Source organism: Mustela erminea, chromosome 13 (assembly GCF_009829155.1).
Source record: "Mustela erminea isolate mMusErm1 chromosome 13, mMusErm1.Pri, whole genome shotgun sequence".
NCBI lineage: Eukaryota > Metazoa > Chordata > Mammalia > Carnivora > Mustelidae > Mustela > Mustela erminea.
In genome coordinates this window covers 16,298,200-16,325,498 of record NC_045626.1, presented here as the reverse complement: position 1 = coordinate 16,325,498, position 27,299 = coordinate 16,298,200, and the positions used below count along the sequence as shown (strand labels likewise).

At 47.4% G+C, this 27,299-nt stretch overlaps 1 protein-coding gene across 3 annotated transcripts; it reads left to right on the top strand.

Moving 5' to 3' along the window:
- Positions 1–11,228: 11,228 nt before the first annotated feature.
- On the top strand, positions 11,229–23,672 carry GRP (gastrin releasing peptide). Of its 3 annotated transcripts, XM_032310840.1 has the most exons (4): positions 11,229–11,476; positions 16,516–16,736; positions 16,835–16,837; positions 23,309–23,672. In XM_032310840.1, the coding sequence occupies exons 1-4, from the start codon at positions 11,338–11,340 to the stop codon at positions 23,360–23,362; spliced, it is 417 nt and encodes a 138-aa protein (XP_032166731.1). In that variant the 5' UTR covers positions 11,229–11,337; the 3' UTR covers positions 23,363–23,672. The 3 variants fall into 3 exon arrangements, with proteins under 3 accessions (XP_032166731.1, XP_032166730.1, XP_032166729.1); XM_032310839.1 differs by lacking the exon at positions 16,835–16,837 and having other exon boundaries at positions 16,516–16,758; positions 23,330–23,672; XM_032310838.1 differs by lacking the exon at positions 16,835–16,837 and having other exon boundaries at positions 16,516–16,758.
- The last annotated feature ends 3,627 nt before the right edge of the window (positions 23,673–27,299 follow it).

Here is a 27,299-nt window from a genome sequence, read left to right as displayed (position 1 = left end):
CTTGGGTCATGATCCTGGGCTCCTGGGATCGAGCCCTGCATCGGGCTCTTTGCTCAGTGGGGGGCCTGCTTGCTCCTCTCTCTCTACCTGCCTCTCTGCCTACTTGTGATCTGTCAAATAAATAAATAAAATCTTAAAAAAAAAAAAAAAAGAATAGCCTAGATGTTTGGATTTCTCACCCTCAGCACTGTTGACATTTTGGGCCAGAAACGTCTTTGTTGTGGACTGTCCTATGCATTGAAGATGATTAGCCACACCACTGGCCCCCTACCTACTTGATGGGGGTAACACTGCCCCCCACTCCCCACTTCTGAGTTGGGACAGCCACAAAGTCTCTAGGCTGTGCTAGATATCCTGGGGGCAGGGGTGAGGGAAGGCAGGAATGGGTGTGGGGGGCAAAACTGGCCCAGGTTAGGAACCACTGCATTAGAAGGTAATGGAATGATTGGCTGCTTAACTAGGTAAGAAGTGGTCATTAAACCTAGTGCTTCTGTTTAGGAAGTGGGGGACATTTCAGGCTTTTCAGGGGACTCAAAGCCATTGCATACTCACTGTGAAGAGAAGAGGAACCTTGGGATCTGGTCTGGTTCCAAACTCCAGCAGCAGAGGAATATTCGTCAACACGATGACTCAGGAGATGGATGCCTGCCATTCCAGGTAAGAATTAAGAAATTTAATAAGAAAATTGATCTGTCCGGTGAAGGAGAAGCTAATGAGCAACAAGCCAGGCAGACTCAAAAGCCTCAAATTCTTCTCCCTAATCCGGCACAGTCATTTCTGAACAAAATTAAGGACTTGAAACCCCACAGGGGAATTCAGTGGAAATCATTTAAATATTTATCTGATGTGGAACCTCTGACCCAGGCAATTCATAGAGCAATTAAAGAAGGAGGGCCTGGAAGATCTGACGGAACCCAGTTTTGAGTTTTGCTGAGAAACGGTCAGTACAAATAATAACGAGTGGCATCTTAAATTAGATCTAAGTGTGAGCCAGAATCAAGGATCCCATAGGCCTCGGTACAGGAAACTGTACTATCCAATATACAGCGCTCATTGACAGCCCAGAGGAGAAAGTAAATCTGACTTTAGATTTAGATTAAATTTGCAGATAATACAAAATGCGTGACAAGTGGCAAATGCCGCAGATAAATTAGAGTCAAAATTACCAAAGGAACTAGACATTTGAGAACCCTGCTCAGAGCTAAATAAGATGGCATTGCATGAGAAAAGGGAAAAGCATTTGACTGTTGGGTTTGATTACCTTTGACGGTCTGAGTAATCAGCAGGCACCGGGGAGGGGTAGGGGGCTGCTGGAGAAGCAGAAAGAAACTTGGCCTTCCTCCAACAAACCTTGGAAGGTTGGCTTAATAACTTAGCATATTGTGTTTGAAGGAGATTTATTTTGCTGCAGGGGAAGTGGGAAGTGGCAGATACAGACCTGCTGTCCCTGTGATCCTAGGTCAGGGGTACAGAGTTTTGCTAAAGACAAGTGGAACTCTGGGGTCCGGACCCTCATCTGTTAGATGGTGATTCAGTGCTTTGAAGCCATCATCCTGTCTCCAACATCATCTCCATCATCGTCTCCATCATCGTCAGCACCAGCACCAACAATGACACCTACTGAGATCCTACAGATAGCCCAGACTCTGTTAGAAGAAATTTATTTAGCTTAAAAAAAAAAAAATCTATGACAAAGGCTGGTGAACACCTATGGATACTAGAAAACATGTTTTCACACACTTATGCTGAAGAAAAAAGCAACAGAATATAGAACAGGAAGCTAAAGATCAGTATAATGGAAAAGATTTCTCTTTTCCTGATAACACAGAATAATATAAAAAGCTTATAGAGGACCCTTATCATGATGAACACTGAAAAATGTCTAGAATTGTTGACTCATTATACTGTTCACTTAGAGTGCTGCATGTTAGTTCGACTTCAGTAAAGAATGTAAAATGCTTAAGTCATTTTTTTTTTTTAGGTTTTTGTTTTTGTTTTTTAATCCTCACAGCAATCCTTCCGAATGGGGAAACCAAGATACAGAGAGATGAAATATTTTGGCCAAGGTCACACAGTGAATGGTGGGGAAGGTATTAGCAACCCATATTCCTTGCGGAACAAACTGCAGCAAGAAGAAATCAGGGAGAAAACCTAGAACATTTCCAGCAAATTTGAGAAAAGAATTCAATTCTGAATGTAGGCAAATTCTATTTGTTGGCACTAGTCCAAGAAACATGACATTTGCCCCTAGTACGGTCCTACCTCTTTTTTTCCAAATCTACCTGTATTGCTGACAGATTTATTGGTCTGTAAGAAAAAACTTACTCACAGTAGCTTAGACAAATGGGGGTTTATTTGTCACATGTAACAAGAAGACAGAGGTGGACAGATGCTAGCAATGATCTCCCATTTTGGCAACGTCAGGGCTGACGTGTCTGTATTTCTGCGCCTTTCTGTCATGGCTGCAAGATGGCTGCCAGAGCTGAGTGGAATGTCTATGTTCAAGGGAGGAGGAAGGTGGAAGGTGGGTGCCATCTGTTACCAGTTCCTCTATTAGGAGGGCAAAAGCTTTCCCATGGCCACAGGCTGACTTCTGCTTAGGTTCCATTGGCCAAAATGGGTCCCGTGCCCACTCCTGCCCCAAAGGAGACTGGGGAAGTGGGAAAGGACTGTTAGGATTGAGTTGAAAAAGCCGGGCTCCACTGAGGGAGGCTGGGCCCTGGGAGTAGCAAGCAAGAAAGAAGTGGCTACTGGGAAGTGACTCGATGTATCTACAACAGGCTCCTTCCCTCCTTCTCTCTTCCCTTCAGCCAAGGAACTGGGTTCGCACAGGGCCTTGATCTGAGTAGCTGACACGCTCTAGCTAAAGTGTGAGTCACTAGGGAGCTGAGATGCGCCTGTTCACAACAGTTCACAGTAGTTCATTTTCAATAGGGTGTCTTCAAAGGAACTCAAATCATAAATCTGTAGCAACAGATTCTGGAAAGCCATCCCTTTGCAGAGGCAAACATCGATGGAGGAGTTTAAATGTTCACTCGGGTGAAGTTCTGGTAGGCATTTTTTTCTGGGCAGTAAATAGAATCAGGGGTATACCAAACATGGAGTTAGGACTGATCGATCACCCAAACAGGGAGGATTGGCTTTTGAATCAGGAGAAGATGCTGGGCAGCTTTTTAGAGCGTTGAATTCATAGTTACCTTATGATTAAGCAATTCCACTCCCAGGTGCTTACCCCAGAAATGAAGACAAATGTTACACAAAGATATAAATGTGCATAGCGGCTTCATTTATTATAGCCAAAAACAAAGCACAAAGCAAAACAAAACAACTCCCTCACCCAGGAATTAGAAACAGACCAAATATCTGTCAACTGGTGAACAAGGAAACAAACTGAAACACAGTCACAAGATAGAAGACAATTTATCAGAAGAAGGGAGCAAACACTCCAAAGCATTACTATAAATGATAGACACCTGTCACAAAAGACTACAGATTGTGGAATGCCATTTATATGAAATCCTAGAAAAGACAAACTGATCTGTAGTAATAGAAAGCATATCAGTGATTTATCGAAGCTGGGAGTACGTTCAGGGGGGATGGGAAAGGTATTGATTGAGGTGGTTGCACACATTTGTCAAAATTCAACAAAGCATATCCTTAAAACAGGTGCCTTGTATGTCACTATGTCAATGATATGTCAATAAAGTTGGTTTGTGTTTTGAAAAATCCTATCCATGTCTCCATCTTCATGTTTTCTGTTTCTTTTTCTTTCCGTTGTTTCTAGCCAAGTTACTTTGGAAATTTCCAACTTTGATGGAACTCCAGGAAAAGCGGTATTTGCCCAATGCCTACAGGAGATGGAGAGCCTTCGAGATTGCTGTGACATTCAGGGTAGTTGCCCAAATTTCACAACAGAAAGAGACAGTATGATAGTTAATTTTATGTGTCAACTTGGCTGGGCCTCAATACTTAGATATTTGGTAAAATGTTTTAGGAGATATTTCTGTGAATGTACTTTTTAGATAAGATGAACATTTAAATCAGTAGCCTTGGGGGAAAACAGATTGCCCTCTATAATATGGATGGGTCTTACCTAACTTGTTGAAGGCCTTATAGAAAAAGACTGACCTCTCCCACGCGAGAAGGAATTCTGCCTACCGTCTACATTTGGATTCTGCAACTTGGCCCTGTCTCCAGCCTGCTGGCCTAGCCCATCAGATTTTAGACTTGGAAGTCTCCACTACTGTTTGAGTTCATTCTTTAAAACCTTTCAATAGATAGATGGATAGATAAGTGGGTCAATCTGTATGGATTCATACATACACACATTCTCTTGGTTTGTCTCCGGGGAGAACCATGACTAATGGAGACAGGTAAAAATTGGATGGGAATTATGTAAAGCTCTAGGCTCTTGGTATACAGGTTGGTGCACCAGGGTCAACCAATGAAGAGCTGTGATTGCCCCATACCGCCAGGGTTCTGATGCCAGCTGCTTGACCATGGGCACATGTCTACATTTTCTGAGATACTCCCTCCCCGAGAAAGGGAAAAATAAAATCATGTACTTATTAATAAGGGTGAAATGAGATATCGATACAAAGCAATTCTCACTTTGTCATAAATACTATGACTACAAGAGGGTCACATAGAGTTAAGCCTCCTGACTTCCGGGGCAGGCACTATTCTTTTCACTGCCTCTGGAAACCTATGGAAGTGTCCCCTCCTTTGTCTTAGATGACAGCCAAACTGACCCCACGTTGAACCTTAAGAGGATGAACACTTGTTTCTGAACTTGAATTAGAGTTCTGATTCTGGCGAAAAGGATTGTCACATTATTGTATTAGGTGCTACGATCGATCATTTTTAAGCAGCTGCCACCTAATTCATTTGAGCTGATGTTATTCTCCTCATCCCTGTGGTCAGGAGGCTTCAAGAAATGCCATGCATGCCGCAGGACACTACTCTTCCGAGGGACCCACACCTTCTCCTGCATTCCCAGGAGGCCATGCTGGGAGGCTCCATGTGTGCACTTGACCCAGCAGGCACCCTTGTTCCCATCGTAATGTGATATATTGGTCTGAATACCTGGGTGCTGCTGTGTTAGGCGCCATCCAGAAGGAGCATAAGAGAGATGAATTGATGTACCTTGATTTGATAAGCCAAATCAGATTAAACTAATAGCATTTCAGAGACAATCCTGAATAATATTTTCCTTAGGAACGCACTACCAAACTCAGTTGCAACTTTGTCTGGCTAGAGTTGAGAGGCCATGGCCGGGAGAAGAGGCGGGTGACGATTTAGAGATAATTGTACTTCTGCCAGAGTCTAGGAAGTGCTGGGCATCAGAGAAATCATTTAATTCTTCTGGGCCTCAGTGTTCACATTTATAAAATGGGATATCCTTGGGCATCTGGGAAGGTCACAGGAGTGAAGGTACAGACTACCAGGCACAATGCCCAGAGCATAATAGCTGCTCACTAAACGTTAGCTGTTAGGTACATTATTATCTCCTCAGGGGAGCTAAATAGCCTGGGGCATTAGGTTAGGCACTGAACAGGGAAATTATGCTATCTTGAAACTCACAATGTAAGATAAAAATTAGCCTGCCCTGGGGTCCCTGGGTGGCTCAGTCAGTTGGGCGTCTGCTTTTGGTTCAGGTCCTAATCATGGAGTCCTGGGATCCAGTCCCAACCTGGGCTCCCTGCTTGGTGGGGAGTCTGCTTCTCCCTCCCTCCCTCCCCGCAGCCCATGTGTATACACTCTCTCCTTCTCAAATAAATAGAATTTTTTAAAAAATCAGCTTGCCCTAATTATATTTCTCCATCATTAATTAAAATAAATAAGCTGTTGCCAGTTGATAAACACAACATGACCTCACTCAATCCTCTTAACACCAACTCAATTTATAGACGAAGAGATAAGGATGTGGCTGGCCTGAGGTCACATAGTTGCTCCCGCGTGGCCGAGGCCCGATTAGAACCCACGCACATGCGGCACACAAGTACGCTGTTCCCGGCCTTTTCCCTTCCAGGACATCTTCTTTTGCTCCGTCCCAGGCCTGGAAATCTCGGTGCATCTCAGTGCGGCAGGACCTGCCCTCCAGTCCTTCACAGACACCAACGTGTAAATGACCCGTCACAGCCAGCAGAGCCCCTCAGCCTGAAGCAGGGACTCCCAACCTGGGCAATGATGGGCCACGATAGAGATGGGCCCTGTGTCTTAAAAATGTACATTTACACTTGAAGAAGCTGAGAAGATTAACAGGAAGTCAATGTTCCACTGATTTAAGCTGGCATTACATTGATCCTGTGTGGTAATACCACTTACTTCAACATGATTGGAAATTTCTCATGGACAGTTCCTTAGGTCTTTGATGAGTGAAAATGGGAAATCTAAGCAATATGGTGTTTTGCAATAAAAAGCCCACCAAAGCCTGAGTTCCATGGGAGAAATTAATTTTAAAATTGTCCACAGCAATGAAATGTCTGGAAGTCACTGATCTAAAAGGAAAAGCACAAATCATGGAATAGCAGGCACAAGACAGTGTATACCAGAGCATCTGGGGAGAAGGGTCATGGTGTAGGGGACATTAGGTGCCCATCTGCTCATGCCTTCTTTTCAAGGAACACTGCCCTGCCCCCAGCCCCATGGAGTGGACACTGCTACATACGTGCCCCTGTGTTCTTAACCCCTGATGAGGGTTGATGGCACATTCTGGACTCATTCTTCTATGAGCTGTGCGGCTGGGTAAACATAATGAGCTGAGTGGATCATGTTTCTCCCTTGGAAATCAGGAATTAGGAAACTGAGAGATGGAGGCAGTTTCCAGCAGACGTAGGACGCAGGAGGCCACATGAGAAGTAGTCTCCTATAGCAGGTGCTGGGGGAGACAACTCTCAGCACGTGGATGTTGTGTGGGAATGGAAACCCATGAGTGGGCAGGGAAGCCAGTCCAGAGTGTGGAGAATGGAGCAGGTGTGGACAAGAGGAAATAGTTCATGGGCAGTGACTCAAAGGGAGACCGAGGCCAATCCTAGCTCCTATAAGACTCGGATGTATACTTCATCCCCTGTGGAGTAGAGAACCTGCTGGGGGTAATAGCCATGGAATTTCCTGGAAAATGCCACATGGGAGTAGAGAGAATAAGGGCACGTGGAGGTGTGGCCCTGGAAGTCTCCCACAGGAATGCCAAGTTAAAAATGAATGAACGCCATTCTGTTGGCCAGATTATTTTGCTGGATATCACTTTTTGTCTCTCTTTTCCCTCTTTTCTCTGTACTGTGATGAACTGTGGAGGGCCGGTCTCATTACTGCTTCCTGCCTCCACCCTCCCACCACTGTCTCTTCTGGGAAAGAGCTCCCGTGCCCTAGACTTTGGGCATGGCCATGTGACTTGCTTTGGCCAATGGCATAAGAGGTAGGCAACAAGGGGTAAGTTCTAAGTCTAGGCATTAAGAGAGCTCGCATGTTATATCTCTGCCATCGTCAGGAGAAGAGAGAGCTCTGGCCAGCCCAGTGGTTTCAGCAGGGGGAGAGAAACCTGGAGCAGACTTCAACCCAACCTAGGTCAGGAGTCAAGAACCAGCAGAGCTGACATGAGAGCCGCTCATGTCAGAGCTGACATGAGGGCCACCCTAGCCCATCCTCACACACATGAAAAATTAATGTCACTGAAATGTGGTGCCCCTCTGTCACATAAAACTTTTGTGAACGTAGCAAAATGGTAAGATCCATTTAGAAAGATTAGATTAAGTGTTCCTAATTTCCCACAGTGATAATAGAGTCTAGCACCCCATGGAGCCTAAAGGGTGCTGGCTACAGGAGACCACAAGAGGCTCCCTAAGGGATATAGATCTTTGGGATAGAGGGACCTGGGCTACAGGTCCGGTCTTTCCTGTCTATGAAGAGATTTCCCTCTGTGCCAGCCTTGTAGAAGTCCATCTTACTTTATTAAATACAATTGGTAAGACTCTCCTTGTGCCTGAGGTACACTAGGCTGGTTTTGGTAGCTGTCCACAGAGGGATAATCTGAGCCAGACACCTGACTATCAAGGCCACAACTCCCAGTCTCTCTTACGCTTACCCGTGGCCTTGTGGCTGCCTTGCTTACTAATGAAATACGAGAGGAAGAGGTAAGTGCTACATTTGCCCGTGTATTAAGAGAGGCGGCATGCCTCCTCACTTTCCCCTTCTAAGTCCAGGACTAGAACAGTCCTAATGAAGTGTGGTCCCCCATCAGCTGCTCATCCTTGGACCTTTTTTTGCTCTTCTACACCGTGCTATAGAACTTGTGCCAGAATGCAAAACAGCTAGCTTAACAGACACTTTCTTTTTCCCATAGTAAGATGTTCTCGATGAGGGGAACAGGGCATTGATTTCCATTTTGGTACATGCCCCTTATCTCCTTGTGGAAGAGCCCTTTGAGGAGAGGCACATTAGGGAATGGCAGAGGCACAGGTTGGAATGAAGCTGGGTTCTGGAATATCCATGTGGCTGGAACAGCTACTTTCCGACTGAGAACATCTGCCCTGGACATTAACAAGCAAGAGACACAGATGGGTCTGTGTTTGAACGTGGCATCGCATCGTGAGACTTCTTTCTCAGAGGAGTTTAGCTTTCCCCTAAGTCAGTGGGGTTAATCATCTCTACCTGGCAGGGCTGTGCGAAGATTTTAAAAGGTATAGACAAGGGGCACCTGGGTGACTCAGACCATTAAGGGTCTGCCTCTGGCTCAGGCCATGATCTCAGGGTCTTGGGATCAAGTCCGGCCTTGGGCTCCATGCTCAGCGGGGAGCCTGCTTCTCCTCTCCTTCTGTCTGCTGTTCCTCCTCCTCTCCCTCTCTCTCTCTCTCTGTCTGACAAATAAAATTTTAAAAATCCTCAAAAATAAATAAAAAGTAAAAGGCATGGAAGAGTTTATTCGGGTACGATCTCTTTGGGCTCTTCAATACTGGCTGAATCAAACATGCTATGGTTTCTTTCTCTAGCTGGTAACCCTCTGTCGACCTTTCTGGTGGGGAGTTTGGACTCAGGCTCCTGTATCTGCAGGTCAACGCATCGATTCCCGTCTATGGAGTCTCTTCTCGGGGCCGAGGACTGGGCTAGGCACTGTGGACGCAGCCCTGAGCAAGACTGACACAGTCACTGCCCTTATGGGGTGCCAAAGCAAGTCACAGGTCCACCCCAAGACCGGGTACAGACAGCCGGTGTGCTGGGATGCTTACAGGAAGATCAGGAGTGGATACAGGGGCCCAGGTATTTCTCGACCTCCAAGAGACCCAAGCAACAGTGATTTGCCTGAATTAGCAGATGTGTTGCCCCTGTGGTACAACTCTTCCCACACTTTAATGTACTTATAGTGGTTTTTACAAGGTCTCACAGGGGCAAAGCATCCTTTAAAGATCCTAAAATAATCTTGATTAAACAAAGAGAAGGAACATTTTTCAACAACTTAATCTGTGAAGATGAAGGTTGAATGCTCCTCCAAAGACCCAAGATCATAGAAAGCATTGAGACCTGACCCTTTCTCAGGTCCATTGTTCAGGCATCAGATACATATTGAACATGACTGTGATCTAGGTTCTCTACAGGAACACAGCAGGACAAGACCAATAGAAGTTCATGGCCAGGGGCGCCTGGGTGGCTCAGTGGTTTAAGCCTCTGCCTTCAGCTCAGGGCATGATCTCAGGGTCCTGGGATCGAGCCCGGCGTTGGGCTCTCTGCTTGGCGGGGAGCCTGCTCCCCCTCCTCTCTCTCTGCCTGCTGCTCTGCCTACTTGTGATCTCTGTCTGACAAATAAATAAATAAAATCTTAAAAAAAAAAAAAAGTTCATGGCCAAGTGAGAAGCAGTAAATCTATGGACAATCCCCTGACAATGGAGCGTCTGCTTACTGACGGGATGGGTGCAGAGGCTGGAAACCCAGGCCACATGGAGTCAAGGCCAAGTGTGGACTTTTCTTCCTGATGGTCATTTGGGCGGTTCCCTCAGGAGATCAGTACTGCACTTCTGTGGCTAATAACGAGATCTTGAAATTAGCAATTTTTAGTACCTTAGAGCTAGACATACTCTTCCAAGCCCAAGGACAGTTACTCGTGCAATGTGCCCATGGAACCATCTCAGAATGGCACAAATGTAGTGAATCACCAGCTATGCAGGGAAAAATGTAGAATTTCAGCTTCTACAGTATCAACACCGGAGCTGACAAGGAACACCAGGGACCCATCAGGGACCTATCAGGGACCCGCCAGGGAGACAGGTCACCAGCCCTGTAGGAGCACGCAAACACGCCCCCAGCACTGCCTAAACGTGGGCAACAGCATCCCCCAGCTTGTTTATCGTTGTATTGCTATGATGCCCACCCCCTTCGTGTCCGCATTGGGAACCTCGGGAGTTGGGCCCTTGACCATTCTTCACACCTGAGAACAGACGGAGCAGAGGGAAGCTGAGCGGCTCTAGAGACGTGTGTGAGTAGCAGTTTAGGGACGGTGTGAGCTTTCTGGTAGACGCCGCCTAGGGAAATCTGCACAAAAGCAGCTTCTTCGTGGAAGCAATATGCTTAGGAAAGGGGCCAGGTGTATAATAAAATCCTTGTTAGTTCTGTTCACACAACATATCCTCCCCGCCACGACCAGCATCTCATCAGACCAGTGGCCAAGGGCATCTCCGAAGTGCCCTTTCAGGGGTGGGATGAGGGTATGAGTGGTGGTGGTGAGAAGGCGGGGCGGGGGGGGCGGTTCTGTGTGTAAGAGGGACCTGGGGGTCTGGACGTCTGTGGGCTGGGACCTTGGGGCCTTGAGGAGGGAGGTGGTCCACCGAGTGAGGAGGGTGTGAGAATGCCAAGTCCCTTGCTATCCTGGTTCCAACCGCCTCCAGCAAAGCCCAGCCTGAGGGCGTCCTTCCTCTGGGAAGGCGGCTCACCCGGCAGAACCCCGGGGTGCAATCGTGCTGGAGCGGAGGCGTCGAGGACCGGCAGAATTCATCCAGCGGGGCCCGGACGGACAGGATTACGAGGGCAGGTCGAGAGGGGCCGTGGGCGCAGCCTTTCCCCCTCCCTCGGTCGGAAGATGGATGATTTTCGGGGATTGCTGTCCCAGCGCCGCAGGGAGACGTCAGAGCGCTCCGGGCGGCGGGAGAAGAGCCCCCCGGCCCGTCCTCCGCCCCCCGCCCCGCCCCGCCCGGGCTGCCTTATAAAGTGCGGGGCTCGTGGAGGCGGCGGCGGCAGCGGCGCGGGCGCAGCGGCGGCGCTCTCCGAGTCCGGGTCCTCGCGCCACTGCTCCGCGGGGACAGCGCGCTCCGCCGGCCTCACCGCGCGCTCCAAGGGCTTCCCGCCGGGACCATGCGCGGCCGCGAGCTCCCTCTGGTCCTGCTGGCGCTGGTCCTCTGCCAGGCGCCCCGGGGGCCGGCCGCCCCGGTGCCGGCGGGCGCGGGGACCGTACTGGACAAGATGTACCCGCGTGGCAACCACTGGGCGGTGGGTGAGTGTCCCGCGCGCTCCAGTCCTCGGCGGGACCCCAGCCCTGGGCCGCCACCTCTGCACTCGGCTCTCCCCAAGCTCCACGCCGCCCCCCGCGCGCCCACCCCCTTGCCGATCCCGGGAGGCCGTCGGTCCCCGAGCAGCCTCAGCCTGCGTCGTGGTCCTTTCCCTCTCGCCTCCCTCTTCGCGCGGGCGCCCGGGCCGGCTCTCCCAACAGGCCGACCTGCCCTCTCAACTACCCCGCGCCTCCTCTTATCCTGAGGGTAGCCTTGTCTCGCACGGTTTTGTCCTTGAACGACGTAGGGAGCCAGGTCCCCGAGCGCGTCCCTGAGCCCCGGGATTCCGACCGCCAGGAGCCGGACGCGGGCTGCGCCCCGGGCGCCGCGCAAAGCCACAGGTGTGGGAGCGCGTCCTGGGGTCCCGGGTTTCTCGGCGAGCGCTCCCGGGATGCCGCCCCTTGTCTGCGGCTCTCCTGACTTCCCTCAGTCCTTCCGCCACGGTGGCGATTTCCTCTCCCCTGCCCTTTGGCCCAGCCCTCCCTCCTTCCCTCTCGCAGGCTCCGGGAGCGGGTCCCCACGCCGACCCCGGCCTCTCCGTCCCCGAGACCCCGCAGTCCTCCGTCTCTCTAGATTGCGGCTTCCCTCTGCCCACACGTGCCGGCCTCCAGGCCGGGCCCCGGAACCCCAGCGGCGGTGGGGAGGGCGGTGGGGCGGCCGGCGGGGCGCAACCCCACAGCTTTCCCGCACCTGGCGGGAGGGCAGCGCCCACCCATCGTCACCCCGGGGCTCTCCCCCGCGCCCAGCATGGCCTCTGTCTGGCGGATGCCAAGCTTCCAGCTGCCTCCGAAGCCTCCCCAGGTAGCCAGTTACCGCGGCCCCAACACTTCCCAGAAGCTGGTCGACCCCAAAGAGATTTAAGGGGTAGTGGTGCTGGTGCGGGTGGTGTTCCTTTCACTGTTCCCTTAGCCAGCTACTCAGAATGGGGGAGGGTGTGTTGGAAAGATCCTTGCTAATCCGAATACCAGCCGAGTCCAGATGGTGTGAGGACCGGGACGCATTCATGGGAAGAGGGGAGGCTGAACGGCCTCAGCTCCTCTGCGTTGCATATCCTCTGCGAGAGAAATCCAGAACTCGGGGTTGCGAACAGGATAGTCTCCATTGCCGCTGGAGGAATCCTTTGCCGAGTCCTGGCGGCCCCAGGGATGAAGGTATTTGTGATCTGTGAGGGGACACTGGGAACACCGAGAGAAGAGGCTCGGTGGTGTGAAGAGGAAAAACCCCGCCCTCAAAGGGAGAAGGATATTTACAAGACATTCCAAAGCCGAACCTGAAATTCATGCTTTGAAAGGACTTCTGGGAATTTAGACCAAGTGGCCATTGTCCACTCTGGCCACCAGCCAGTGGGCTGGAAAGGTGGAATGAAAGTCCCAGATTTCCAACCTCTTTTCTCTCATCCGTATTTTTGAATTAAAAAGGCTTATTAGTAGGCAACCCTTAGAGGCCAAAAGCAGGACCCCTAGAATCTGGGCCCTTAGAATCACGTTTCTGAGGCAACCCCACCCTGATTGCTCTAGTTTCCCAAAGCGCCTGTCCCGGGGTGTTCAGGGGGTCTGGCATTGAAACACCCAGCGTGGTGATGCTTGGGTATTCCTCATCCAAGAGCACACCAACCAGTGGCAACCTCCAATTTTCTTTTCCTATGTGTTCTCGAATACACTCTTTTCCCTTTTTCTCTCTTGGCCGGCTGTGCAGAGTTGATGGAGAACAAGAGGCCGAGGGAGGTGAAGTAGAAAATCACAGTTGGGTCTAAAATAACATGTGATTGAGAAAAAGTTTGCTTTGGAGAGACGTGCTCTCTGTAGGAATCGGAGCGCTCTTAAGCAGGAATGATGTTGTTAGATTTTAAATTTAGCCTTCCGCTCTCCTAAGTAAATGCCTGTCCTCCTCAATCACTGAAGACGTGCAGTTTAGTTTTAATTATATCAAACCAAAGCTACATATTGCTGTCCATGAGGAAGCTGTCAGCACAAATTTGCAGGTTTGTTAAGGGAATTGCTTCTTGCAGCTGAGAGAAGCATGGCGTGGCCGTGGAAAGCAAGTCAACAGATGGAAAACTTAAATTCTTGTCTGGCTTGACGTTTCTGGAAATGTTTTGTTTGTGCAAAATATAGGTATGAAAATACAGGTCAACGCTGCTACTGTTAACTTGCCTCTGCTCCCACGAAATGCTCCTGGTCATGGCTCTAACATTGATGTCACGAATGTCCTGGAAGGTTGAATTCTGGAACACTGATGTTCAGCTGTAGAATGGCTTTCCGTGGGAGTGCTGTCCCAGAAAGGGTGAAATGTGGTGTAGGGATCACTCTAGGAAAATTAGCTCTCAGAAGTGCTGGACACTCTATGTCTTAATGGAGATTTCCCCAAGTTGGGGTGATCTTCACATTTGGAGTTCAAGAAAATTCATTTATGTTTCAAGCCTGCTGTGGTAGTGGTATTTTTATATGATTAAAAGGGGCGGAAGCTTTTATTTCATTAATTAATTTTTTAAAAACTTCTGGGCAAGGTTTTATTTTTATCAAGGGCCTGTCTTTTGTCTATGCTGAGATCTCTATCACTATGATACGGACACATAACAAACGATGATGGGAGAAGTGGAAGTGGGCATCCGCGTTGCCATGGAAACGATTATTTGGTGGGTAGTGGCCAGCTCCAAAGTGAAAATGAAATAGGACCCAGGCAGTGTGTTTCTTGGGATGTTAGAGATGATGCACTTTCCTTAATGACCAGGGTTTGGACCTGGGGCTGGGGCGGACCACCACCCACCCACCCACCCAATATGCAGAACTGTATGCTGTCATGAGGAGCTATATTAAATCAATCACAGAATGGAGGGTTACTTCGTCTTCCCGTTTTACAAAAGTCCGCCAAATTATTCAGGCGTGACAAAAAATGGAGTTTTCATTTGTAAAAACATCTCCATTGTCCCTCTGCGTAATTGGCCATAGCATCTTTCTCATTTCTAGTATCCTAACTAGATGACAGCGGTGAGGGAGGGTAGGAGCGACTGAGGTCATTACTGGAGCATCAGGTTCTAATCCTACTTTCCCATTGTCATGATTCAGTTTCCTCGATACAAATAAATCCAAATCCCTCACTGCTTCCTGGAAAGGTGCACCTCATGATCATCACTATGACTAAAAGCCGGGGGATTTCTCAGATATCCGGACACCAACGTGACCAAGCAGATAACGAACGAGCCAGTCCTTCGTGAGTCCGATCCTTCATTTGGGACTGTGTCCTTAGTGAGGTCTTGGAATTGTATGAGATGTCATGTCATAAATGACTTGCCAGGTCCTCACTCACCCTGCAAGGCAGTAAAACCTCATGTTAGGCTCCCCAATGCCCACAGAATAAATTTTTCTGAGTCACATCATGAGTCAGGATACACTGGTATATGACCCCTACTTCTTTTGATAACATCAAGAGACGCTTTTGCAGACCTTACCCTTATTTCCAGATCCCAGAGTGATTCCTACCTGCCTTATATTTTTAGGAAGTTCCAAGACCCTTCCAAACGGTATAACCTAGTAGAGTCCAGTCTGTGAGCTCATTTTAATCCTAGAATCTTTGCTGACACGTGTGTGGCCTTTGGCAAGCCTCATTTGCATTGAACTCCTTGTGGAGTAGATCAAAGGAAACATCCTATAAACACACACCAACAATAAAGTCTCGGGGAAGGCTTCTCTGCCGTTTTAAGTGGTTGAGGTCTGGCAAACATTATCCCCACAAAGTTTGCCTTAAAGACTTCTAATGCCAGACAACATCGGAACCACAAAGAGCTTTCCTTATGAGCTTTAAATTGAACACATCATAGTTTTACTAGTATTAGGAGTCTAAAAATACTGTAAAATCCAATTGCTGAGAGATGGGGAAGAAAAATATGGAGGAAAGTAAATAAGATAACGTGGGTATTATTAGCAAGGGGCTAAGGTGTTAAGAATGCAGACCTTGGACTCCATACCGACTTCTGACCCTGTGGCTAGCCCCACTTGCATACATGGATTTCTCCATTTAATGGCCTGGCCTCCCAATTTTGTTTGTTTGTTTGTTTGTTTGTTTTTTAATTTATTTGACAGACAGAGATCACAAGTAGGCAGAAAGGCAGGCAGAGAGTGGGAGAAGCAGGGTCCCTGCTGAACAGAGAACCCGATGCGGGGCTCGATCCCAGGATCCTGAGATCATGACCTGAGCTGAAGGCAGAGAATTTATCCCACTGAGCCACCCAGGTGCCCCTCACATGGCAACTTTTGTTCATTTTTATGGCAAGTCCTCATCCCTGGAACCATTGGTAGTCTTTCACTGACCCTTTTAGATATCTAGGCGAAAATTCTGCATTTATGTGGCTGAGAAGGGCTGCTCAGAACTTGTTTTCACCTTTTTCTCATTATTTACTCAACAAACGAATTTCTAGGTGACAACTCCTAGATGCAGTCTCTGCCAAAATTCTAAGAAAGTTGAAATGAAAAATTCCATTGGTACATTTGTATTAGAGCCCAGAGGAAACCAACGCCTTTTTTAATCACAACGAAGAAAAGCACCAAAGCTCTTCTTTTCAACAACAATTGAGAAGTGACTCAGGGAGATGTTTAACCTCCATCAACTGGGAGTACAATTGGTGACAGCACTGTCCTTATGGAAGGCTCCTTAGGTTGCCTCTAGTCCGACCTGTTCATTGTAGAGTTGAGAAAACGTAGGACTGGGGATGCTCAGCCCTTGGCCGAGGTCACCAAGCTGGTTAACTGAAGTGCTGGGAGCAAACCTAGGGCTCTTGAGCTGTTGCTGTAGATTGTGTCCAGCTAGTTGCACAGGGAGCAAAAGATGTCCGTCATTTATGAACAAGCATCTGATCATAAAATGCTGCACTTTATTCTGCACTTCGGACGAAGTAATGGAAACCGAATTGGTGTCCTCTGAAACGTCTTGTTGGTTCGGTCCCCTGCGCTCCATGGGTGGTAGTCTGTTCTTGTGTTTGTTTTCACAGGGCACTTAATGGGGAAGAAGAGCACCAGAGAGTCCCCATCTGTTGATGAGGGAGGGAGCCTGGAGCAGCAGCTGCAGGAGCACCTTTGGTGGGAAGAAGCTGCGAGGAATTTGCTGAATCTCCTAGAGGCAAAGGGCACAGGAAGTCATCAGTCACCTCAAAGGGCATCCCTGGGCATTCGCCCGTTGGCTTGGGATTACCAGGATGACAGCAACTTTAACGTCCTAGGTTCAGAACCTAAAGGTATAAGGTACTGGGTGGGAGGGGGCGAAGGGGTGGGGTGGGGTGGGAGGTGGAGGTGTTGGGGGACAGTTGGAAGGAGGTTAATTTCGAACCCAGAAGAATAAAATTGTTTATGGTGCGAACTTTAGAACCATTTAATTAGGCTGACACCAATTCACGCTGAGAAATGAGTAGATACTTCCTGTGTAATTTCCCTTCAACAGAATAGATGGTTTTTCCTCTCAGAGAATCGAAGCGGTGTTGGTTCCAAACCCCAATTAGTTTTATCAGTCATCATGCTTATTAGCGATTATGCATTGGTGGGATTCTCCCAGAATATTTAAGGGAGGCGGGACATTATTTGAGTCAACCCTTATGTTTCATTGTTTGCTTTAAATTTTATTTAAATTTTAATTAGCAAACAGTGCAATATTGCTTTCAGGAGTAGTGATTCATCATTTACATAACACCCAGTGCTCGTCACAGCAAATGCCCTCCTTAATCCCATCCTCCGTCTAGCCTCTCCCCTACCCACCTCCCTTCATCAACCCTCGGTTTGTTCCCTATCATTAGGAGCCTTTTATGGTTGGTTTCTCTCTCTCCTTTCCCCCCATTCCCATATGTTCATCTCTGTGGTTTCTTAAATTCCCCATGTGAGTGAAATCATATGGTATTTGTCTCTGACTAACTTATCTCACTTAGCAGAATAGACTCTAGCTCCATCCACGTGGTTGCAAATAGCAAGATTTCATTCTTTTTGATGGCTGAATAACATTCCACTGTGTGTACCACATCTTCTTTATCTGTTCATCACTTGATGGATGTTTGGGCTCTTCCTGTAGTTGGCCGTTGTTGAGAAGGCTGCTACAAACATCGGGATGCATGTGCCCCTTCAAGTCTGTATTTTTGTATCCTTTAGATAAATACCTAGTAGAGCGATTGCTGGTGGTAGGGTAGCTCTATTTTTTAACTTTTTGAGGAAACTCCATATGGTTTTCCAGGGTGGTTACACCAGTTCACACTCCCACCAATAGTGCAAGAGGGTTCCCATTTCTCCATAGCCTTGCCAACACCTGTTGTTTCTTATGTTGTTAATTTTAACCATTGTGACAAGTGTGAGGTGATATCTCATCGTGGTTTGATTTGTATTTCCCTGCTGCTGAGTGATGTTGAACATCTTTTCATGTGTCTGTTGGCCATCTGGATGTCTTCTTTGGAAAAAGTATCTATTCGTGTCTTCTGTCCATTTCTTAATGGGATTATTTGGGTTTTGGGTGTTCCTTTTGATAAATTATTCATAGGTTTTGGATACTAGCTCTTTATCAGATATGTCATTTGGAAATACCATCTCCCATTCCTAGGCTGCCTTTTAGTTGTGTTGATTGTTTCCTTCACTGTGCAGAAGCTTTTTATCGTGATGACGTCCCAATAGTTCATTTTTGCTTTGCTTTCCCTCGTCTCCAGCAACTTGCCCTGCGTTTGTTTTTCATGAGTAAGGGGCTATTCACATATGCTTTTAGAAGAGAGCACTCTGGGGGTGCCTGGATGGCCCAGTCGGTTAAGCGTCTGCCTTCAGTTCAGGTCATGATCCCGGGTCCTGGGATTGAGTCCTGCCTCGGGCTCCTTGCTCAGTGAGGAGCCTGCTTCTCCCTCTCCCTCTGCTGCTCCCCCCACTTGTGCTCTCTCTCCATCAAATAAATAAATAAAACCTTTTTTTAGAGAGATTTGATTTATTTAATTGTCAGAGAGAGAGCACAAGCAGGGGGAGCAGCAGGCAGAGGGAGAAGCAGGCTCCCTGTTGAGCAAAGAGTCCGATGTAGAACTCGAACCCAGAACCCTGGGATCCTGACCTGAGCTGAAGGCTGACGTTTAACCGACTGAGCCACCAGGTGTCCCTAAATAAATAAAATCTTTAAAAAAATAAAAGAAAGAAAGAAAGAAAAAGAAAAAGCTTGGTGAACATAGCTAATCAACTGATTTGTCCTGTGTATGCTCTGGTAGAAGAGTTATTATGTAGAAGAGAGGAATTAAACTGAAAACGAAGTGATTCTCGTTAACCTTAAAGTATGAAGATGAAATTTATATAAAAAGCAAAAACAATCATCACAATTCTAGTAAGACTAAGGATAGCTACTTTTGTTGAGGGATGACCATAATCCAAGCACCGGGCAAAGCAGTTTACCTTCACCATCTCTGTGCATGCTCACAGCAGTCTTGGAGGAAGATTCAAGAAAATTCGATTACTCTCTCTCTCACACACATAGCTTTTCACTAGTGAGAGCAGAGCAGGAGCCCACGCCAGCTCCGTGGAGAGTCGGCTGCCACGTGAAGCATCTGCTGGGGAATGGAGGTCCTCATGGACAATAACAATACTCTGTTTCACTCACAGAGCTTGGGGAGCTGGCCCGTTCTCTCGTTCCTGGTGATCAGCTCTTCGATTGATGCCCCCTTTGCAGAGGTTCAGGGCTGGTTTTGCCAAGCCTCAGCCGGCTTCTCTGGAGGAGGCTCTGTGTTTCACAGTGCTTTGGTCTGCTGTGGATTGTCTCACGGCACTTTTGTTCTACTGTGGATTTTCGATGCTAAACACAAATGGAAAGTTCTCTTGTTGCATTAAGCCCCTAGGGAGAAGATCTCTAGTAGCCTTCATTCAGAAGGAAAATCTGGATTAAACCCTCCGATGCAGAAACAAGCAGCCACTTTGTACAAAGCCCCGAGCCATTCTCTTGCCCATGCCGGTACTACTGGGGTTACAACCAGCTCCCTTCTTTGTTGGTGGCTTCCTGGGCCCTGAGGGCTCTGGGAATTTGGGGTGGACTTCCCAGCCTCTGGCCTTTTCTTGGTCAGGTGACTTGCTGGCCTTGCTGTGGGGGGATGTCCAAGAGCAACGCCTTCTCCTTTGTCTGAGGGGTAACCCCGGTGGATCGCCACCACAAAATCCCTAACACGGTTTTACAAACACTGAAATGGACTTAGGCTCGCAGCTCATTGCCCTTTGGAGTGAAATTTCAGTATCCACTTTGAGTTGCTTTATTCCCCCAACCCTGGCTCTGCATAACCTTGGAATGTTTTTTTTTTTTTTTTTTTAAATTCAGCTCCTGCAGCACCTGAGTGGCTCAGTTGGTCAAGCAACTGACCCTTGATTTTGGCTCAGATCATGATCTCAGGGTCCTGGGATCGAGCTCCCCATCCAGCTCCCCTCGGGCTCTGTGTTCAGTGGGGGGTCTGTTGAGATTCTCTCTCCCTCTGCCTCTCTCGCTCTCTCAAATAAATAAATATTTTTAAGTTTTTATTTATTTATTTGAGAGAGAGTCAGCGAGCGAGAGAGAGCGCGAGCACACAAGCTAGGGGAGAGGCAGAGGGAGAGAGGGAGAAGCAGGTTCCCTGCTGAGCAGGGACCCACCGCCCCTCCATCCCCCACCCCCATCCCCCCGGTACCAAGGGGCTCAATCCCAGGACTCTGGGATCATAACCTGAGCTGAAGGTAGACCCTTAACTGACTGAGCCACCCGGGCACCCGTAAATCTTTTTGAAGAATAAAGATTCAGCTCCTTCCTTAAAACTCAGAGTGTTCCCGTCATATTCAGAAGACTATTCTGTAAGCTGCGAAGCCAATTATGAAAGGACAGCTCCGTCTGAGTGCTCGTAGCATGGGGTGGATGGAATGGGCAGTCACAGGCAGTGTGTCCTGGGGACAATCTTTATCAGTGTTCATGTGACTCGGCGGGAGAAATGAAGTCATCTTTTTATAATCAGGCCTCGATTCTCTACTGTATCTTTTTATGTTTTGTGTTTTTTCTTCTTATAAGTTTACGAGGCCTATCCCATTCCATTCCTTTTTCTTTTTTTTAAGACTTTATTTGAGAGAAGGCGTGTGAGGTGCGGAGGGACAGAAAGAGCCTGGGAAGGAGATGCCCCGCCGAGCAGGGAGCCCGGTGCGGGGCTCCATCCCACCACCCTGAGATCTTGACCCGAGCTGAAACCAAGAGTTGGATGCCCAACTGGCGGAGTCACCCGGGTACCCCGCATTTCGTTCCACCTTAGTCAAATAATGAACTATTCACTGCACACATTGGTACCATTCTTTAGGATATATTTCCCAGCAATACGAAAAAAGTCAACAGTGAGTGTAGTTGTTGCATAGACCAAGAGTGTATCCCTCTTCTTGCTATGGAAGTTCCGTCTTGGTGAAAGAAAGTTGATAGGCAAATTGAAAACATCTTACAGTTTCCTTATTCACAAAGAGGGAGTACCCGGAGAATGGTTCTATTAGAAACCCATATATCACTCGGCGTTAGAAAGAAGTTTAATAACTTAGCCGAGCATTGCCAGAAGTAGCAGCAGGAATTTTCAAAGGCTGAAGGACTTTTCTTAAAATTAAAAACTATCCACATATGCTCTCCTCTCCCATTTTAGTAATAAAACATGAAGTCCTGTTGCCAAATCTCCCAGAGCTGTAATCAGAAACTCTGAGCATTTTCCTATGTTTTGGTGGCAAAGATATTTACTTAAATTCAGAAAAGATTTGTGCAAATGTGCACTGAATCTGGACTACTGTATCATGGCAAACAAGCTCTGGAACATTATTAGCAATCACAGGCAATCATTTTCAAGGTTAACCTTCATCTTTTAACAGTACCCTTATCACACAAAATTAATGGAACTTTGACCCAATGGTTTCTTTCTTTCTTTCTTTCTTTTTTTAAAAAAAGATTCTATTTAGTTATTTGACAGGCAGAGATCACAAGTAGGCAGAGAGGCAGGCAGAGAGAGGAGAGGAAGCAGGCTCCCCGCGGAGCAGAGAGCCCGATGTGGGGCTCCATCCTGGAACACTGAGATCATGACCTGAGCCAAAGGCAGAGGCTTTAACCCACTGAGCCACCCAGGCGCCCCGACCCAATGGTTTATATCACACGAAATAGTGTTCAAACCAGCGCCAGGGCCTAATCTGTAATCCTAGATACGGCTGTGGATTGTCTTGAGTTTCAGTGAAGGTTGAAGTTGGCCTTCGGATTCCTTTTGTAATTTTGTTATAGACCATGGTTCTTTGCAGCCTTTTTTTTTTTTTTTTTTTTTTTACCGCGGTTACTTGGTGGACAGGAAGTAAGGGGCCCAGGGAGTGCACTGCAGAGGGTGTTATGGAAAGGAAGTAAGTGTGTGAGTTTGTCCTCAATTTTAAGGGATGGCTCCACTGTCCAATCAAATCAGTGCATAGAAAGGTTTTTTTATCTGAATATGTGAAGCTCTCCAAAGGAAGTTCCAAATATAAGAAAAGTAGCAACATATAATTGAGAATAACTAAAAATGCCCTTTTTACCCTAACAGTCACTATGAAGGACCAGAGTGAAGTCACCCCCACCTCAAATATAGCCCCCCCCATAACGGGTCCCTGCCTCCCACCTCTGTGTCCTCTATCTTTCTAGGTTACCAACCCCTTTTTTCCTTGTAGCTTTACTTCCATTCCCTTGAGCCAAACAGCTCAGATTCAGTATTTTGAGCCAATGTGGGGGCTTCACGGATCCTCACCCACCTCTCCCACTGCCCTCCCTTTATGACCAGTGGCTCGTATTGCAAGATGGGCGGAAGCATCTTCAGGCAGGCTGGTGACACTTTGTGGTGCAGCCCGGCACATGGAGGAAAGCAAAACTAATCACTCTGTGTGGGAATTGAACCCCAGGCCCTGGCCTCATTAACACCTGTTCAAAACAGTTGAGCAGGTAATAACTGGCCTGAGACTTTCAGTAATTCCTTTATTAGAAACAAGTGGCGGGTCTGGGCCACTGAGGCACCTGAAGGGGCAGAGAATCTTGGAAGGCATAATAAGGGTAATAAGCTTGAATCTGGTTGAATCTGGTTTTCTCATCTCAGCATATAAAGGGTGCTACATGGGAACAAAGACGTATTTTAACATTACAACTACTCATTCTTTCTTCAGTCCGAATGTGAACAGAAGCCACAGAGCAAGCCACAGTAAATTCAAAATTGGTGGAAATTCGGATTGGCCCCTGTTTCCGGGTTGCACACTACTACCTCTTGGCGTCATGGCTTCGTAATGTGCAATCGTGTGGTTCGTAAACTAGCTCTGATTTGTGCAATGGGGCATTGCCAATGTAAGTGAAGTAGGGATTGAGATTCCATACTCGCTAATAGTCCTCTTGCTCCGCTGACACTTTAGTAACAAATTCCTGACGATCATACATTTAATTTCCAACATTGGTCAAAATAGACCTGAATAGTCATATCAGGAAACAAGTTAAGTTAATATGAACGAAAAGAACCAAACATTCAGTGGCTCTGGAAAGAGAGGAAGTCAGTTTTTCCCTCCCTCCCTCTCTCTCAGGACAGCTGTGAGCTATGGACATGCTCAGAATCACCAAGAGGATTTCTGGAAGCCCAGATCGCTGGGCTCCATCCCCAGAGTTTCCAATTCACTACTCTGGGGTAGACCTAGGAATCTGCCTTTCTAATGAGCTCCCAGGTGATGCCGATGGTTTGTTAGGAATGTATTTGCCTCTAGCAGTAGACTTCAGGATCGCTAACTATGTTTGCTCCCGTCTTTTTAATATTTTTTAAGTTGGCGGACTCTCTGCTCCAGGTCCTCAACGTGCAGGAAGGAACCCCCAGCTGAACTAACCTGGACAGCAACGTCCTCTCTCAACGAAGCAAAGCAAAACCCTTAGGAGACTGTGCTCTACGGGCGTCAGTTCTACTGGATCTTCAACAAGATTTCCTTTGTGCAAAAACACTTAACTATTCTTGTATCCTTCAGCCTTCACTAAATTTATGATTTTAAAGCAGCATCTTCTGTTTTGAATTTGTTAGCTGTGATTAACTGTCTCTAAAGTGTCTTCCAATTAATGCTCTTTACATCCAAGCTCTTTGTCAATTAGATTCCAGTCCCCAACCTCTTACCATTTACAATAAAAAACTTAAGCACATTGTCCAAAGGGCAGGCAGTCCTCTTATTTCAATTCCAAATGAAAGGATGTGGCAGAGGTTAACAAATAGCTTGTAATGAACTTGAGTGCTCGATGATGAAGGCAGGCTGGGTTTTTAACTCTCCCTCCTGAAGGCCACTTACTAAATCCTTGTAGTGACTTGCAGGCTTTCTAGAGGCCTCAACTAGAAGCTCATAGTCCCTTACCTCTACCATCGCATGGGCTAGGCCAAAGAGAGAAGATCACTCGTCACTTAATAATTCCCATTTCTTTAGCCCTTACAATGACCAGGTATTTTGCCAATGTTATCAATGTTCTCCTCCTAATGGGTTTATAAGCCGAGAATGAGCCTTCCTACTTACGAGATGGGAAAGAGCGTTAGAGAGGTCAGTGACTCAGCCAAGGTCACATAGTAGTTGGAACTGGGATTCAAACATCCAAAGTCACCAGATGTTCTGTAACATTTAATATTGTCCATGTTACCTCGTTTTTAACCTCCTTTTCAGTATACTTAAGCCTAGCAAGTAGCGCTCTTTCTTCAAAATCTCACTGCCAGTCTGGGAGGAAAGCGGCCCCCACAGGCAGAGTTAGTCAGCTGCACAACAAAAGAAGATGAATTCAAGAGATTCCCTTCCATTTCCAGAGAACGTGGCCTGGCGGTTGGTATCACTCACTGGTTCCAAATTTATCATGACATTTACACATGAGCAGATTTTAAAGCTTCTCGCCATATGTTTAGATTTCCTTCATTTAGGGAAATCTCATTTGAAACAGTCAAGGGATTTGTCTTGCTCTTGTTTTGATTGTCAAAGAACCACGTAAGATGTCATGTTTTCTTTCTAACTTCTCTCAAAACCCTGTTGACTCACAACTTACACAGAACCAGCCTTGGGGAGATACACAAAATGTGTCAGCAGTGTCCTACCACGCCGACTTCTTCCCCGGGCTCTCCTAGTGTCTTTCCTAACCTGGTCCTGAGCTGTGTCAACTGCCGTGGGCCAGGCAGCTAAAGATCAAGGTGTAAGCCCCCCCCCCCCCGACCACCAGGATTCACCCCTGGTGCAGACGAAAACAGACCTCGAATGGTGACACTTCCGAATGGTGACACTTCCGGCAGGGAGAGTAAGGCAATACTCTCAGAACCGCCCCGCCTAGATGGTCACTCCTTTGCTGATGTCAGAAGAGCAGCAGTGATCTTGTGTTTTCGCTGCAATTATTTTCCCTCTGTGTGTTCGCCCACATCTCCTGACCCTTGCGAGGCTCTTCTGTGCCCAGGCCAAGCCAGCCGCAGAATCCGTTTATTTAAAAGCTAGACTGTTCCCTACTAGAAGAGTTTTCTTGAACCCTCCTCTGCAAGTGCAGGCTTATCACATATCGAAGTGTGTGACGCTTCGACAGGGCAATTTTTAGCTGCAGAGAACAGCAACCTCCTTGGTTTCTTTTAGCAGGAAAGGAAATTTTATGAGAAGGTAGTGGGCAGGGAAGACCAGAGAAATGGACCCGAGGCTAACCTAGCAGGTTGGGTGATCAAAGCCACGCCCCTGACCGGGGAGGAGGAGGTTAGCGCCTGCCCAGGGATTCCTAAAACATTCTGCAGAGCTGCGAGGGTTGGCAGGTTGGCACTCTCTTCTACTGCCTCTGCCGCCACTTGTGTCTGAAGAGCTGCGTCCCTCCTCCCCAGAGCTTCTTCAGCCTTAGCTTACTTCCAAAGTAAGCCAAGTAACATCAGCTCAAAGGAGCTGATGTTCAAATAATATGGTCAGAGACAGATAACATATCCCCTTCTTTTTTCTAAAAAAAAAAAAAAAAAAAAGAATTTTCTCTTTGATTTCTACCCATTCCTCTTGTAGAGGGTACTTAACATCCCGACTGGGATTTTCTGGGAAAGCAGGAGCCTGGTGGCGCTTCCCACAGCACGCAGGCCAGACTTGTGTGCCTAGAGCAAGAAGAGAAGATTGCTTTTAAGAGGTGACAATATTCCAAAGTCCTTGCAGTAAAGCAGGATAACCAGTAGGAAGAATCCAGAAGGAAGAAAGCAATAATCTTCAAATTTGTTCTTTTAAAAACAATCTCTCTGTCTCTTTTTGTTTTAAGTGCTACAGGGTGGATTGCTCAGGGCAATTTGGCAGTCTGTGCTTATGATCCGAGGTTCAGGAACACACGAAGCAGGCATTTCAAGCAGTGTTGTACAGTTTCTAGCCCCACAATGCCTACCTTCCAGTTCCTACGGGGGACATTTGTTCATCACAAAGCGTTTTAACCCAGCTCAGATGTGGAGGGAGGAATCTAAGCAAATTGTAGGATTTACATTATTCATTTCCTCAGCCACAGGCTGCTTCAATCAGACACTGGAAATAGCTCTTCAAGGGAAACCCACCACGGAAAATTATTGCCATTCCCAAAGCAGAAAGACTGTGGTCGTCACGTGCACTGGAAGGGCTCTTGGCTTCACCTCCTGGGGCTTTGTGTTTTCCACTTAATCATTTTCTTAATTAGATCCCGATAAAACACAGAAACATCTCTGTGTTTCTCCCCTGGTTTTCCTTCCATTCTCCTCGGCCCACGTAAGCTATAGAACACATCACCTGATTGACCACGGAGGTGGCTTTAACCACGGGTAGACTGAGAATCTCCAAGGAAAGAATGAGAATGTTCTTGGTCCTCCCACTCTGCCGCTGTAATCATGTCCTGCCCTTGCCCCCACTTCTTCACCAGAGAAGATTCTGGTGGCTCTCACCCAGCTCCACTCCACCCCCAGGGGTGGCCTCTCCTCTCTGGAGAGGGCTGGGCTCTCCCTTCTTGGGGGAACAGATGCCACTCTTCCACACTTCTGCCATGGCCGTGATATGAGGGCACAAAACACATACTGCCTGCTCATTGAAATCTTCTGCCTTTGTCTTTGGTCAGAACTGACCAGTTCTGGCTGCAAAGATATTGGGAAATGTAGTTTTTCCAGCACAGAACATGGCTACCACCTGCCCTTCCGCCACCCCCCACCCCCCACCTAATAGCCGTATTTCTTTCACTGCTAACAAGGAAAAGAAGAGGATATATGTTGGGTAGGCAGGGTTTACCATGTTGGCTATTACAAGATTGAATCCCGGGAAGAAACTGAGCTGGAAATAGTGGGTCTTGACACTGACATGACTGGACGAGTCCTGGACAACAGGTCTCTGGGTTTCACAGGAAGGTGCCCTGTCCCCTGTCTCTCCTGAACGTTGAGTGCCAGGAAACCATCATTTCCAGACAATGCGCTTTCTCTGGGGCCCCACCCGTCCCTCATCTTTGAAAACAAGGGACTGCAATAAACATCAAGTTTTATTGATTGCCTCCCATCTTTATTGCTAAAAGTAAACACAAGATGTGATCCTTGCCAAATACCCATTGGCACAGAAGAACCCCCTTTGTGCTGTTGTCACACCTGTCTTTATACATGGATGCGTGTGTTTGTGTGGATGTGTGGGAAGTGTATTTGCACTCTTCTGCCCACATTCCTTCAGGAACAGAGGGACTTGGTAAACAAACTGGGAAGAAGGGAACCTATAGCCTTGCTATTGTCCGCTCATTTTTGTTTTTTTCAGCTTTACAGAGGTATAATTGACAAATAAAAATTGTGTCTATTTAAGG

Bases quoted from the DNA above. Each gene is read 5' to 3' on its own strand.
- GRP (XM_032310838.1), top strand. From the start codon at position 11,338: ATGCGCGGCCGCGAGCTCCCTCTGGTCCTGCTGGCGCTGGTCCTCTGC. The intron at 11,477-16,515 runs GTGAGTGTCCCG...TTGTTTTCACAG, and splicing joins TGGCAACCACTGGGCGGTGG to GGCACTTAATGGGGAAGAAG. The intron at 16,759-23,308 runs GTATAAGGTACT...ATATTTTTTAAG, and splicing joins CCTAGGTTCAGAACCTAAAG to TTGGCGGACTCTCTGCTCCA.